This window comes from Panicum virgatum, chromosome 7K (assembly GCF_016808335.1).
Source record: "Panicum virgatum strain AP13 chromosome 7K, P.virgatum_v5, whole genome shotgun sequence".
Classification (NCBI taxonomy): Eukaryota; Viridiplantae; Streptophyta; class Magnoliopsida; order Poales; family Poaceae; genus Panicum; species Panicum virgatum.
Window position 1 is genome coordinate 13,064,416 of NC_053142.1, and position 16,446 is coordinate 13,080,861.

Consider the following 16,446-nt stretch of genomic DNA (forward strand, 5'->3'; position numbering starts at 1 on the left):
ATGGAAATCTTACACAATTCCAATTATCGCATCAGGAGGTGAGTAGGGGAGATGCCAGGGTTCCCGGAAAGTATTAGGCCCCATGAAGTACATTCTGTGGACATGGCTCTGTGTTTCTTCTGCCCTGCTAGCCCCAGGAACCTATAAAGGAGGGGCACATTATTTATCAGCACAAACACAATATGAAGAAGTGCTTAAACAAAGTGGACTAGAAATCCCAGAGTACTTTCTGGGTATACTTTAACAGCCAATTATGTTCTGTTTTGGGGGGTCATTTAGGTAATTTTACTTTTTTTCAGAAGAAAGGATAGGATTGGTGTAATTGATGGATTGTATTAGCCTGAGCCTTGAGGCTGAATATATAGGGGTACATGACTTGGAGACCAAGAAGCCTCTCCTACAGATCTGATAGGATATGGATACAATCCTAATCTACCTAATATAGAGATATCCCTAATATACTCTAACATCCCCCCGCAGTCACAGCGGGAGCGTCGCAGACGGTGAGACTGGAGAGAAGTCGATAAACTGACATCCCCCCGCAGCCACAACGGTCAGTGCGCCGCAGATGCTGTGGCTGGAGTGGAAAACTACAAGGTTGCTCAAGCAGATGATAGCCCTTTGTGCCGATGTCGAGGTAGCCGAGGTGAGGACGAGTAGCCATGGTCGATGATGCCGTACGTAGAGTAGCCGTGGTCGACGTAGCTATGTCGAGGTTGCCGAAGACAAGGTAGCCGCACATGAAGCCGCGGGCGCACGAGGAGGCGCCATGGTGGTGGCGTAATGGAGAAGACGCCGGAGACGGAGATGGCGACGCGTCGAGGCAGTCGTAGAGGGAGCGATGCCGAAGTCGAAGCAGTCAGGCCATCAGGCGACACATGCCCGAGCTTGCCAGGCTCGGGAACGCATCGGGGACGATGGGCACGCACCGGTGTTGCCAATACCGAACGTGCAAGGGAGGATGCACAACCAGACGCCGTCACCGAGGGGGACCAGCAGAGAAGGCCTCCATGGCGGTCGCAGGCGCAGAAGAAGGCGAGGTAGAAGATGCCAACGCCTGCTATTGCTGGAGTAGACGAAGTAGTCGGGGATGAGATGGCGACGCTGGCGACGTGGTTGTGCTAGACGAAGCGAGGAGGGGAACCCAGACTTTCCAGCACAAGGCCGAATGATCCGGTTGACGCGACGGCGGCGCTCGAAAGAGATGGCGATGAACTCGTACAGCTTGACGAAGACCATGCGCGGGGCGCGCAGCGACGAGTCGACGATGAAGTCGTGGACGTGGTCGGCGGCGGTGAGGAAACAACGGCGGAGAAGACCATGGGTGGCGCCGCGGCTGCTCGAAGAGGCGAAGCAGCGGCAGCCCTCCATACTTGGGGAAGAGGCGCGCTGTACGACGACGGACGTCACGAGAGCCGGGTGGATCACGCACATCGGCTGATCAGACCGAGTAGCGTGAGGCGAGACGACGGTGGGCGAAGTCGGTGAAGGCGACCCGATCGGTGAAGGCGACGATGAGCCGGCGAAGGTCGACATGCGAACGAAGCGGCGAGGAGGGCAGTGCAGATGGGCGTCCCCTAGGGCACCGTCTGTTAGAAGCTCAATTCTAACTCTCATCGAGCTGAGAGGATGACAATGAACTTGGGGCAATTTTCTGGGTTTTTCTTCATTCACAAACTCAAAGTCATGCCATCCCAAGGGGGGCTGGGGATACATTTATACAAGGGGCTGCAGGGCAGCCAAGCTAGATGCTAAGGACACTAGTCCAAGATGCTAACTGCTAGTCCTAACTGCTGTCCTAGATGCTACTGTCCTAGATGCCAACTGAAAGGTAGTCAAGATGATGTCCTTGCTGTCCTCTAGGGGCAGCAAAGCACAACATGCTACAGCAAGAGCATCTCCTCTTGTGCAGCCCCACAAAGACCAAGTACACAGACTTATCCATCCTTCTCCCCCTAAGTCTTGTGCGTCGTCTTGTGGGAAGATTGGACCATCCCAGTCCTGGAGCAAAGCTCAAGGAACTTGATCCTCCCAAGGGGTTTGGTGAGCAGATCCGCAAGCTGATCCTTGGTGTTGATGTAGCTCGCCTTGATGGTTTCTTCCTCCAAGCAGCCTCGGATGAAGTGATACCTGACCCGGCTGTGCTTGCTCCTCTCATGGAACACAGGATTCTAGGCCAGCGCAAGAGCGGACTTGCTGTCCACCCTGAGCTCCACTGCTCCAGTGTCTCTGCTGAGATCACCAAGCAGTCGAGCGAGCCAGAGCGCCTGAGTCGACGCGGTGGAGGCCGCTATGTACTCGGCCTCGCAGCTGGACAAAGCCACCACCTGCTGCTTGAACGACTGCCAGCTAACAAGGCACTCGCCGAGGAAGAAGAGGACCCCGCTCGTACTCTTGCTGGTGTCGATGTCGACGGCGTGGTCGCTGTCGCTGTACCCGACGAAGTGTGCCGCCCCAGGGCACCTCGGGTAGTGGAGACCGTGGTCGAGAGTCCTCGCAACATAGCGGATGATCCTCTTCACGGCCTGCTGGTGCTCCGTCGTCGGTCGCTGCATGAACCGACTGACGTAGCCGACGGAGAACGCCAAGTCCGGCCGTGTGTGGGCAAGGTAGCGGAGGCTCCCCACAAGACGTCGGTACTGAGTAGCGTCCACCTCCTCCGCCGTGCTGTCACGGCTCAGCTTCAGCCTCTCCATCGGAGTGAGAGCTGGGTTGCAGTCGGTGAGCCCAGCGAGCTCGACGACGCGCTTGGCGTAGGCGGTCTGTCGAAGTGTGATCCCGGAGTCGTCCTGGTGCACCTCGATCCCCAGGTAGAAGGAGAGAGGCCCCAGGTCGCTCATCTGGAAGGTGGCCTTCATCTCCTCCTTGAACGCCGCCACCTCCGCATCCTTGGTGCCGGTGATCACCAAGTCGTCGACGTAGACACCCACCAGCAGGGCATTGCCTCCTTTGCCCCGCCGGTAGATGGCCGCCTCGTGCAGGCTTTGCTCGAAGCCCATCCCCTTGAGCGTGGAGTCCAGCTTGGCGTTCCACGCCCTCGGGGCCTGCCGCAAGCCATAGAGGGCCTTGTGCAGACGTAGCACCTTACCCTCCTTGCCGGGGATCGCAAACCCCGGCGGCTGGTGCACGTAGACCTCCTCCTTCAAGTCGCTGTTGAGAAACGCTGACTTGACGTCCATGTGATGGACACGCCAGCCCTCCTGGGCAGCTAGCGCAAGGAGTCGCACGGACTCCATCCGTGCCACGGGAGCGAAGGCATCGTCGAAGTCGACTCCCTCCTGCTGCACGAAACCTCGTGCCACCAGGCGAGCCTTGTGCTTGACGACGGTGCCGGCCTCATCCCTCTTCAGCTTGAACACCCACTTAAGGGTGATCGCGCGGTGACCGCGAGGGAGGTCAGCAAGCTCCCAAGTGCGGTTCTTCTCAACCGCGTCCATCTCCGACTGCATCGCGGCACGCCATGCCGCGTGTCCCTCGGCCTCTGCGAAAGACCGAGGCTCGCCGTCGTCGCACGCGAGGTGCAACTGCGCCTCCAGGTCGTGAGGCACCAGTCCCGGCACCGGCTGATCACCGAGAAGGTCCTCCATCGTACGGTATCGTAACGGCTCGCCGTCGTGGTACGCGTCGACGCGCTCCTCGTCGTGAGAGAGCGGAGTAGCGAACTCCACCGGACTGTGCTCAGCACGAGCAGGTGTCGAAGTAGACGTGCCCGGAGGAGTGGCCATCGGTACTGGAGTGCGCGGCGTCGCCGGCTGTGGTGGTGCAGCCGAGGAACTCGGCGCAGCCGGAGTCGTAGCTGAAGAGCGTGGTGCCGCCGGTGTGTCAGGCGCCAGAGTCAGTGGAAGCTCGGGGACCGGGGTAGGCACGCTCGGCGAAGAAGAGCTGCCTACTCCCCCAGCTCCCTCGAAGTGGACATACTCGACGATGAAGTCGTCGTACGTCGGAGCCGAGCCGTCGTCCACCGCCTTGTCCCACGCCCATCCTCGCCCTTCGTCGAACACAACGTCGCGCGCCGTGCACACACGCTGTGTCTTCGGGTCGAGAATGCGGTAGGCCTTCGAACCCTCCGCGTAGCCAATGAACACTCCCGGAGTGCTCCTGTCGTCGAGCTTGCCGATGTGGCCAAGCTCCTTGGCGAACGCGAGGCAGCCGAAGACCCGCAGGTGGGAGACCGCCGGCTTACGCCCATGCCAAGCCTCATACGGCGTCATGCCGTCGAGTGCCTTGGTAGGCGAGCGGTTGAGGATGTAGACGGCCGTCACCACCGCCTCTCCCCAAAAGACAGCCGGCATCCCCCTCTGCTTGAGGAGGGCCCGGGCCATCCCCACAACTGTCTAGTTGCGCCGCTCGACGACGCCGTTCTGCTGCGGGCTGTACGGCGCGTAGTGGCGCTGGATGCCCTCATCCGCGCAGTACGCCGCGAACTCGGCCGCCGTGAACTCGCCGCCGTTGTCGGTGCGCAGCACGCGCAACTTGCGGCCGCTCTCCGCCTCCGCAGCGGCCTGAGCAAGACCAACTACGTCGAGTGGGCATAGACTTATTCCTTCAGCCTCCAGGCGGTGGTCAGGGACGTCGGTCCCGGCGGTGGGTGGCCCACCCTCACCAAGACCAACTACGTCGAGTGGGCCGCGGTCATGGAGGTGAAGCTCCAGGTGCGGCATATGTGGGAGGCAGTCCGGTACGGCGACGTCGACTACGATGAGGATCGACGGGCGCTGGATGCTCTCATCGCAGCAGCCCCGCCCGAGATGCAGTTCACGCTTTCCAAGAAGCGAACTGCCAAGGAGGCCTGGGACTCCATCGCTGCGGCACGTATCGGCAGCGACCGCGCCCGCAAGACCACTCTCCAGGCACTTCGCAAGGAGTGGGAGAACCTGGCCTTCAAGCCAGGTGAGGATGTTGATGACTTCGCACTCCGTCTCAACACTCTACTGCAGAAGGTGGTGCAGTTCGGCGACGACACCTACGACGAGGAGAGAGCCGTCGAGAAGCTCTTCCGCTGCGTCCCCGAGAGGTACAGGCAGACCGCTCGCTCGATCGAGTCTCTGCTAGACCTCTCCACCATGACGATCGAGGAGACGATAGGCCGCCTCAAGGTCGTCGATAGCGACGAGCCACAGCCTCCCTCAGGAGGCATCTCCATCGGTGGGAAGCTCCACCTCACTCAGGAGCAGTGGGAGGCTCGGCGCGGTGACAGGAGGAGGGGGGAGCCCTCTTCCTCGACTGGTGGCCGCAAGCGCGGCAAGCCGCGAAAGGGGCGCGGAGGTGCCCAAGCCGGGGCACGAGGGCGCGCCGAGGGTGGCGCCCGCGGAGATGCTCAGGGCGGCGCCGCTGACAGGCCCAAGGCGGCACGAGACGACGCCTGCCACCACTGTGGCAGGCCCGGCCACTGGGCCAGGGACTGCCCGCAGCGGAGGCGTGGGGGCCAAGCCCACGTCGCGGAGGCCCAGCCGGATGACGAGCCGGCTCTGTTCCTACTCCACGGGGACATGGAGCCGCAGCCGGCGGCACCGCCTGTCACCGCTCTACTCCACCTCGACGAGCCGCGTGCCCGAGTTCTCCTCGGCAACGGCTCCGACGACGACAGGGTCGATGGCTGGTACCTCGACTCCGGCGCCACGCACCACATGACCGGGCGGCGGGAGTTCTTCTCCGACCTGGACGTCGACGTAGGTGGCTCCGTCAGGTTCGGGGACTCCTCCGCCGTGGAGATCAAGGGCGTGGGCTCCGTGATCTTCACCGCCAAGTCCGGAGAGCACCGGATGCTCACCGGAGTCTACTACATCCCGGCGCTGCGGAACTCCATCATCAGCCTTGGGCAGCTCGATGAGAGCGGCTCCCGCGTGGTGATCGACAGCGGGGTCCTCCGCATCTGGGACCACCGTCGCCAGCTTCTCGCCAGGGTGGTTCGAGGGAAGAACCGCCTCTACATCCTCCATGTCGGGGTGGCCCAGCCTCTTTGTCTTGCAGCTCGCAGGGACGACGAGGCATGGCAGTGGCACGAGCGCTTTGGGCACCTCCACTTTGAGGCCCTGAAGCGGCTCGGCGCCAAGGAGATGGTGCGAGGCCTCCCGTGCCTCGACCACGTGGAGCAGCTCTGCGACGTCTGCGTGCTGACGAAGCAGAGGCGGCACTCCTTCCCCCAGCAGGCGAGCTTCCGAGCCAAGGAGCGGCTCGAGCTCGTACACGGGGACTTGTGTGGCCCGGTGACACCGGTCACACCGGGAGGACGACGCTACTTCCTGCTGCTCGTCGACGACCTCTCCCGCTTCATGTGGGTGATGATCCTCGGCAGCAAGGGAGAGGCTGCGGACGCCATCAGGCGTGCTCAGGCTGCTGCGGAGGCGGAGAGCGGCAGCAAGTTGCGCGTGCTGCGCACCGACAACGGCGGCGAGTTCACGGCGGCCGAGTTCGCGGCGTACTGCGCGGATGAGGGCATCCAGCGCCACTACTCCGCGCCGTACAGCCCGCAGCAGAACGGCGTCGTCGAGCGGCGCAACCAGACGGTTGTGGGGATGGCCCGGGCCCTCCTCAAGCAGAGGGGGATGCCGACTGTCTTCTGGGGAGAGGCGGTGGTGACGGCCGTCTACATCCTCAACCGCTCGCCCACCAAGGCACTCGACGGCATGACGCCGTATGAGGCTTGGCATGGGCGCAAGCCGGCGGTCTCCCACCTGCGGGTCTTCGGCTGCCTCGCGTTCACCAAGGAGCTTGGCCACATCGGCAAGCTCGACGACAGGAGCACTCCGGGTGTGTTCATCGGCTACGCGGCGGGTTCGAAGGCCTACCGCATTCTCGACCCGGAGACACAGCGTGTGCGCACGGCGCGCGACGTTGTGTTCGACGAAGGGCGAGGATGGGCGTGGGACAAGGCGGTGGACGACGGCTCGACTCCGACGTACGACGACTTCACCGTCGAGTACGTCCACTTCGAGGGAGCTGGGGGAGTAGGCAGCTCTTCTTCGCCGAGCGTGCCTACCCCGGTCCCCGAGCCTCCACCGACTCCGGCGCCCGCCACACCGGCGGCACCACGCCCTTCAGCTACGACTCCGGCTGCGCCGAGTTCCTCAGCTGTACCACCACAGCCGGCGACGCCGCGCACTCCAGCACCGACAGCCACTCCTCCGGGCACGCCTACTCCAGCACCTGCTCACAGCCCGGTGGAGTTCGCTACTCCGCTCTCTCACGACGAGGAGCGCATCGACGCGTACCACGACGGTGAGCCGCTGCGGTACCGTACGATGGAGGACCTTCTCGGCGATCAGCCGGTGCCGGGACCGGTGCCTCACGACCTGGAGGCGCAGTTGCACCTCGCGTGCGACGACGGCGAGCCTCGGTCTTTTGCAGAGGCCGAGGGACACGCGGCATGGCGTGCCGCGATGCAGTCGGAGATGGATGCGGTTGAGAAGAACCGCACTTGGGAGCTTGCTGACCTCCCTCGCGGTCACCGCGCGATCACCCTTAAGTGGGTGTTCAAGCTGAAGAGGGATGAGGCCGGCACCGTCGTCAAGCACAAGGCTCGCCTGGTGGCACGAGGTTTCGTGCAGCAGGAGGGAGTCGACTTCGACGATGCCTTCGCTCCCGTGGCACGGATGGAGTCCGTGCGACTCCTCCTTGCGCTAGCTGCCCAGGAGGGCTGGCGTGTCCATCACATGGACGTCAAGTCGGCGTTTCTCAACGGCGACTTGAAGGAGGAGGTCTACGTGCACCAGCCGCCGGGGTTTGCGATCCCCGGCAAGGAGGGTAAGGTGCTACGTCTGCGCAAGGCCCTCTATGGCTTGCGGCAGGCCCCGAGGGCGTGGAACGCCAAGCTGGACTCCACGCTCAAGGGGATGGGCTTCGAGCAAAGCCCGCACGAGGCGGCCATCTACCGGCGGGGCAAAGGAGGCAATGCCCTGCTGGTGGGTGTCTACGTCGACGACTTGGTGATCACCGGCACCAAGGATGTGGAGGTGGCGGCGTTCAAGGAGGAGATGAAGGCCACCTTCCAGATGAGCGACCTGGGGCCTCTCTCCTACCTGGGGATCGAGGTGCACCAGGACGACTCCGGAATCACACTTCGACAGACCGCCTACGCCAAGCGCGTCGTCGAGCTCGCTGGGCTCACCGACTGCAACCCAGCTCTCACTCCGATGGAGGAGAGGCTGAAGCTGAGCCGTGACAGCACGGCGGAGGAGGTAGACGCTACTCATTACCGGCGTCTTGTGGGGAGCCTCCGCTACCTCGCCCACACACGGCCGGACTTGGCGTTCTCCGTCGGCTACGTCAGTCGGTTCATGCAGCGACCGACGACGGAGCACCAGCAGGCCGTGAAGAGGATCATCCGCTATGTTGCGGGGACTCTCGACCACGGTCTCCACTACCCGAGGTGCCCTGGAGCGGCACACTTCGTCGGGTACAGTGACAGCGACCACGCCGGCGACATCGACACCAGCAAGAGCACGAGCGGGATCCTCTTCTTCCTCGGCAAGTGCCTCGTTAGCTGGCAGTCGGTCAAGCAGCAGGTGGTGGCCTTGTCCAGCTGCGAGGCCGAGTACATAGTGGCCTCCACCGCGTCGACTCAGGCGCTCTGGCTCGCTCGACTGCTTGGTGATCTACTCGGCAGAGACACTGGATCAGTGGAGCTCAGGGCGGACAGCAAGTCCGCTCTGGCCTTGGCGAAGAACCCCGTTTTCCACGAACGGAGCAAGCACATCCGGGTGAGGTATCACTTCATCCGAGGCTGCTTGGAGGAAGGAAGCATCAAGGCGAGCTACATCAACACCAAGGATCAGCTTGCGGACCTGCTCACCAAGCCCCTTGGGAGGATCAAGTTCCTTGAGCTTTGCTCCAGGACCGGAATGGTTCAACCCTCCCACAAGACGACGGACAAGACTTAGGGGGAGAATGAAGGAATAAGTCTATGTCATCTCGGTCTTTGTGGGTCTCCACCTAGGACAGGTTTCAGTTCCTCTTTTGACCAGCATCTCAGACCTTGCATGGTCCTTGCTGCGTGGTGGTTGCTGCAGCTGCAGCACATTGGCATCTTAGACTAGCTTTAGCATCTAGAGGACAGCATCTAGAGGACAACAATTAGGAACTAGAGGATAGCATCTTAGACTAGTCCTTGGTGTGTGTTTTGGCTGCCCTGCAGCCCTTGTATAAAAGCGTGGCCACCCCTCCCGTTGGAAGGCATGGCATTGTGAGTGTGAATGAAGAAAAATCCAGAAAACTTCCCCAACTTGAGTGTCATCCTCTCAGCTCAATGAGAGTGAAAATTGAGCTGCTAACAGAGGTCGTGGTAGCCGGGGGCGCCGCCGCGCGCACCCCAGCCAGGAGCGCCGCCACCGCCCTGCGCGCCGCCGCTAAGGGCGCGCCCGCCGCCAGGGGCGCGGCCTCCGCCGCCAGGGGCGCGGCCCCCTGGACCGTCGCCGGGCGCGCGAGCCCCTGGACCGTCGCCGGGCGCGCCGCCGGGCGCGCCGCCGTCCAGGCCACCGCCGGGCGCGCGGGCCCCTGGACCACCGCCGTCCAGGCCGCCGCCGCCGGGGTTGGCTGCTGCCCACCGCGCGGTCCGGTCCCGCGCTCTCTCCCTCTCCAACTCCTCAAGGTCCTCGTCGGCGGTGGCGTCGCCGGCGATGGAGCCGCTGAGGCTGCCGCGCAAGGTCTCAACCTCGACCTCCGCCGCACGCGCTGCATCCTCCGCCGCCTCTGCTTCCACCTCCGCCCTGGCTGCCGCCAGCTCCGCTGCAGCCAGCTCCGCTGCAGCCAGCCTGGCCGCCCTCGCCGCTGCTGCAGCGGCTTGTGCCGTCGCTCGCCTGCGCTCCTCTGCCGCGGCGAGCTCGTTATCTCGCTGACGCCGTGCGCTCGAGGCGACCGAGCGCTGAGACGGTGCGTCGGACATGGCGCGCCTCCAAGGGGCTGCTGCGTGGAGAAGACGCAGCCTCAGACGAGCTGCTGCTCGTCTGCTCGGGTGAGGAAGGTGGAGCAGAGGGTGCAGCAGGTGCTGCTGTGCTAGCTGCTGCTGCTGCGCTAGCTGCTGCTGCTGGTGGCTGAACTGCTGCTTGGGAGGGAGAAGAGCAGGAGATGTCTAACCTACAGGAAAGTACGGCTCTGATACCAGATGTTAGAAGCTCAATTCTAACTCTCATTGAGTTGAGAGGATGACAATGAACTTGGGGCAATTTTCTGGGTTTTTCTTCATTCACAAACTCAAAGCCATGCCATCCCAAGGGGGGCTGGGGATACATTTATACAAGGGGCTGCAGGGCAGCCAAGCTAGATGCTAAGGACACTAGTCCAAGATGCTAACTGCTAGTCCTAACTGCTGTCCTAGATGCTGCTGTCCTAGATGCCAACTGAAAGGTAGTCAAGATGCTGTCCTTGCTGTCCTCTAGGGGCAGCAAAGCACAACGTGCTGCAGCAAGAGCATCTCCTCTTGTGCAGCCCCACAAAGACCAAGTACACAGACTTATCCATCACCGTCCATGTCACCATGTCGCATGTCGAAGACGAAGAAGAAGCCGGTGAAGTCGACGCTGATGTCGAAGTAGAGGCGCGAGGTCGACGGGCGGTGGGCGACTCAATCTCGAGCAGTGCTCGAGTAAAAAACAGAGGAATTACCAAAAAAACAAATCAGCAGCAGCTCGTGGACCACCTCTGGGTGCGCATAGCGCAATCCTCTCAATCTCTTTTTTCCTTCTCTCCCGTCACGGTCAACGACCGCATCTGAAGCGGAAGAAACAGAGTGAGAGAGGACGGCAGACGGCGATGAGGGAGGCGGGCGGCCGGCTCCCTGCGGCGGCGCTGGAGGTCTTGCGCCGGGCGGCTCCCCGCCGGGAGGGGCCGTGGAGGGGCGGTTGAAGCCGGGCGGCTCCCTCCCTTGCGGCGGCTGGAGCCCGCGCGGTGAAGGGGCGGCGCCTTCATGCATGCCGTCGGCGACGAGGTCGACGCGCTGTGTCGGGGCCCCTGCTGCCACCACGGCAGCACAGGGTAGGGCACGGACGCCGGAGGAGACTGCGGCTGCCACCACGGCAGCGCAGATCGGGGTCGTCGACGACGGCTTTCATGGCGGCGGTGACGAGGTACGTCACGATCTGCTGCTGCTAGACGCGAGGATGGCGGCGGATTAACTCGATCCGCTGCGATGGAGGGCGCTGCCCCCGGCGGAGGTCATGGGGGACCTCCCCGGGGGCGCGCTAGGAGGCCGTCGAGGGGGCGCCCTAGATGGGAGCCGTGGGGGACGGCCGGCGGCGCGCAGGAGGCAGGAGGGGCGCCGGCGGCGCTAGGGTTAGGGCAGCGGAAAATAGCCTATAGGATCTCAAACCCTAATCTCGTGATACCATGTAGAAAGGATAGGATTGGTGTAATTGATGGATTGTATTAGCCTGAGCCTTGAGGCTGAATATATAGGGGTACATGACTTGGAGAGCAAGAAGCCTCTCCTACAGATCTGGTAGGATATGGATACAATCATAATCTACCTAATATAGAGATATCCGTTCTGTTTTGGGGGGTCATTTAGGTAATTTTACTTTTTTTCAGAAGCAAATTTAGCATATGCCTTTCCATAACTGCATATCGAGGTACACAAACATATATCTCTCATGACGGATTCATTTCATTCTGTCCAACAAGGATCAACTTCTAGAGTTTTAAAATATGTGAATCCATGAGTTGTACAACCATGGTAAGGGTAGTCACAGGATCAAATAGTTTCCAATATACTTCAAAAAAAATAGTTTCCAATAAATAACTGACAGTAATCAAAGTTATATACAAGTGCCTAAGGAGTAAATTGTTCAATGCTCAAGATTCAGTTATTCCATAATAGCTTGTAATAAAAGAAAATAGATTGAATGAAATGAGAAGTATAAGTATACCTCAGCCAAAGAAAGCAAAAAAGGGAAAGAAGAACATCCATCATTGTTGATTGCATTTGTTGCCCGGTAGGTGATATCACTCTCACCAATCTTAATTCTTAGACCACTCAAGATAAGTGCCAAAAGAGTAATTGTAAAAGAGAGGATAATTGCAAAAGACCATGGACCACCAAAAGTATACATAAGTTCCTCAAGTGGTGTGTAACAGTTTGGCATCTTGTACTTATCAGATATGCATTTATATGGGCAGGGCGGCTGGGTAACACCACCTAGCAGAAGACAGTAAATGCTGAGTTTCGTGCATTCAACATCAGGATATTGAAAGTAACATCAATACTTTTTTTTCAAAAAAAAAAAGTAACATCAATACTCAACTACAAATCACGATGATGATTTACCTCTTATATATACGAAGTCAGCACGGTTTGGAAGACTATCCACTGGACAAGGAGTGCATAGAGATGAATAAGACCCAGTAACATTTTTATATGTACCAACTGGGCATTCCTGAAATGAACTATTGTCAGCAATAATGAACAAATAAAAAGTCATCTCCTGGTTTAAGGAAAGCATGCACTAAATTGCAGTGAGTTAACCAGGTCAATATTATATTCTAGGGTATTCGATCAACACTTCCCCAAGCCACCACCGCATAAACCATCCCCATGATATAAAGCTTAATCTAGTTATTCTAGTAATCTACAGGTCACAACTGTTCTCAATGTCTAAGATCCTAAATGAAACGAACAAATAAGTAACTGAATATCTGTACTAAAAAGTATGCTAAGTCCTATGTCTTGTTGCAGCATACATCACATGGAAAATGTACATACAAACAAAGAAATTATTAGTTTAGTATCCATACGGTGCAAAATGTTCCATAGAGACCCATGGGGCATTTCTTTCCTGTTACTGTTCCATCTTCTCCAAAACGCCCAGCATTGTTACCAGATCCTCCACTATCCAAAAGAAAAGTAATATGAATTATCAGAAACTTGGATGACCCTTGGAATACCAGTAATATTTTAAACATTGTATTTCTGACAAAACTCAAGAAGGCAGCAGTGGTTGCGTTGTTAAAGAATACATACATGTTGGAATTTGTTGCCACAAGGTGTTTGGAGTTTTTTATGTAGGAAGCATATGGAGAGAAATGAGGCTTTTGTATTTTTCTCCCTTTCCATTACTGGTCAAGCAAGCACAAGGAAATGGTTGTTTACCCAATTACCCCGCAAATAGGGATGCAAGCTGGTTTGACCACAAGCCTGCAAATAGGACATTTTTGGCATTTCACAGGAGCCCACTAAAAATGACTTAATTGCAGGTTCGCGGATAAACCCACTTGCATGTTGCATCCCTATCCCCGAGTGTGGTTTCTGAGATATAATTTTGATAAATTTTTGTTGATACCATGTTGGCAGAACATTTATAATATTACAATCGTTTTAGAAATATTCTATAAAATCACTCTAGTACTCAACTATGTAAGAAGCTTTCTTGATGTGATGAATCTATTGCTTCAGTAATTTATATCAGTAGGTACAGTCCAAAAATTTTGATAGCATGTATTGTATTGCAATTCATAATGCTGGGTTGCTGGAAAGACTAATGGTGGAAATAACCAACAAGAAATTTCTGAAAGATAGCAGCGCATACATAAAGTATCGCAACTGAAAGTAGTAATTGGAATAACCGAATAAAACTACAATCCTCATTGAAGGTATGTAGCATTCTTGCACAACTGGACTGTGATGGATTTGGTTTTCACTAAGCAAAAAAAATTCGAAATGATCATGTAGAGTGACAAGACAAACAAGAAACCTACTTTACTCGACGTGCAATTCGAAAAGAATTGCATACCTTGATGCTACTGTACCATTGACAGAAGCAATCTGAACATATTCATCTCCAGTAGCAATATTCGACCAATGGAAATGTATTCTGCCACCACCACCACCTCCGCCACCATATACACCTCCATTGCCACCAGATGCAGATAATGATGAGTTTTTATCTAGCAGAAGACCTTGAAGAAATAATAGAATTGACCCTCCAGAACCACCACCAACTCCACCTTTAAAAGTCCCATTTGAGTTTCCAGTCATGCCTCTATGACTCTCACCATCAGAGTTCATTGAGCCATAAATTAGCAGCCTTGAAAGCGGCCATTTCATGGACCCAATGACTGAATAGTGAAAAATGATCAGCTATTAGAGCAAAGAATTTATTCAAAAGATTGAAGAAAAATGCACTTCTAGAACGGAAAAGATATGTCACAGAACAGTGCACTGGATAGTGAGTTGCTTCTCCTTTCATCTTGATGAAAATTATTGTGGTGCAGCTTTCAAAAAAATATATTGTGGTACGGGTTAAGTTTTTCATTAGTCTAAATTTTTATTTACTATTGTTTCTGCAAACATGTGCATGCTGCACGTGCATTCTACTGTTAGTCAGAGAAACTATGCCAAAAGCAAACTCAGGGGATGCTATCAAACAGCATGAAGGGGAAAATGGGAAAACAAAGAGAGGAAAATGCAGGATTCAAATCTGCAGAACATAGACTTCAAAGGATAAAGTAAGATGGTACCAACCAATTAATCCCCCACCGGCAGTGCTATCCGCTGACACAGCAGAACCACCACTACCACTTCCTAGCTCACATGGAAGATCAGCATTGCCATATTCTAGACCTCCATCGCTTTTCATTCCATTGTAAATCCCCACACCGCCTCGGCCTCCATGCCCAGCGCCACCTCCAGCTCCATATTTTAGAAAGGTTCCTTTTCCAATGCCTTCCTTGCAACCTATCAAAGAATCCAAATTGCTGGGTTAACATAGTCATGACACTGACAGGACATAATATAGATCCTTTATTAATTATTGCACAAAAACACAGAATCACCTAACTCTGAGGCACTAATGGTGCCATTCTTTGCAATGGTCACAGTCCTTGCTCGATGAATATGGATTATACTCCCCCTGACAACGCCACTGACAGTTATGTCTTCAACCCGACAAATCTACAGGAAAAGAAAAAAAACATAAGAAGATGGCTACAATGTAAATGAAAGCTGCAATTTAGCTTGAGACATTTTGCGAACATGAGATTATGATGAAAGGTTAACTTAGTTTCATTTTTTGTATCAGCAGGAACAAATATTATTTCAAAATGAGTTAAATAAAGCCCAAATTTCAAGAGATTTATACTAAAATTGTCTGATTACTGAGCTGAACCACGTAAAGAGTTCATAAGCTAATAAACATGATTCGGACAATTATCATACAAATTATCTAGTCCCAAGAGATTGTATTTCATAAACCAAAAAGTTTCAGATATTGAAAAGAAAGATGGGCAATGTACTCCAACACACCCCTCACATCAAATCATCAAGCTTGCAAGCATCCAACATTCTAACCATACCACAAGTAATTTTTTTCCTTAAAATTGCATTACTGGAAAAGGGCAAGCCTGGAGGACAGTGTCTCTCCACATCTGGAGGTCCTAGTTTCGAATCGATCTCCTAGCAAAATAAGTGACGCTAAAGCAGCCTAAAAACTTCCCCTAGACCCGACCTTGTTGAAGTCTTTAGGTACTGAATTAGGACCTCATGTGTGTTTCACCCAAAACCTTAAGCATTGAGTGAAAATAAACTTAGAAAACTTGGTAGAACATCCAGCTAGAAAATAAAGTTGTTTATTTTATTATAAAAAATCACGTGACAATGAAAAGAATGTAGATTAAATTATACTTACTTGCAGTGTAAACGACAAGGAGTGGTTAACGTGGCAATCATCAGGTGGGGTAATAAGCTCAGTAGGACATGTTTTACTTTCACAGCGTGAAAGTGCATCCCTGATTAACACAAATATCTCAATCATATGCACTGTTTAGAAGGAATTAAAGATTATTAATTCACGGTAAGATAACATAACTTACAAGCTACTTTGAACAGCCTCGTCATGTGGAGCCTGAACAAGGGAACCGGGACCAACCTGTTCACATGCCGATGAACATGGTTAACTCCCAGAAAAGTAAATATTTAAGAACAAAATTCAAAATATCACAATGTTATTTTTTGATATGACAACTTAAACTGGCTGGATAATAAACACACCAAAACAAAAATGAGTACAGTAGCACAGGACCTAGAATGACCACAGAAAGTGAATTTAATTGTTATGTTCCGAAGTTGCAAGTCAATGTGCCCAAGCGGTACTTCCTCCCCTTGAGTAGTATTTTAAATTGAAATTTTGACCACAAATTCTATTGACACATATAGTTACTAATTGGACAAAAACATAAACATAGGAATGTATATTACAATACAATTATTGTCGTACATTATCTGTGCCACTAAATCCATACATACCTAGTCTAATTATTGATCAAAGCTATAGAATTTGGTCTTGTAATACGTGCACACCGTATAATTTATTTTCAGGGGAATCATGCTTCTAATTTCATCCAGAGGGGGGTTCGAAACTAAATAAGGTCCACTTGATGCCAATCGAAACATATAGAGGAAAATATTGTAGGAACAGTACTTAACAAAAATTGTAATACATTAATACCCTAACTCAGCTGATT

The 16,446-nt window shown here is 54.7% G+C and overlaps 1 protein-coding gene across 1 annotated transcript in view; it reads right to left on the reverse strand.

Annotated features, from left to right (window-relative positions):
* The window catches only part of LOC120639815, a 46,094-nt gene that overhangs the window by 16,150 nt on the left and 13,498 nt on the right, over positions 1–16,446 (reverse strand). The window contains exons 7-15 of the mRNA XM_039915758.1: positions 15,796–15,851; positions 15,612–15,711; positions 14,761–14,878; positions 14,450–14,662; positions 13,719–14,043; positions 12,724–12,817; positions 12,257–12,365; positions 11,859–12,127; positions 14–141 (exon numbers count right to left, since the gene is read on the reverse strand). Coding sequence (XP_039771692.1) covers positions 14–141; positions 11,859–12,127; positions 12,257–12,365; positions 12,724–12,817; positions 13,719–14,043; positions 14,450–14,662; positions 14,761–14,878; positions 15,612–15,711; positions 15,796–15,851 — 1,412 coding nt within the window. The remainder of the gene's footprint in view (positions 1–13; positions 142–11,858; positions 12,128–12,256; positions 12,366–12,723; positions 12,818–13,718; positions 14,044–14,449; positions 14,663–14,760; positions 14,879–15,611; positions 15,712–15,795; positions 15,852–16,446) is intronic.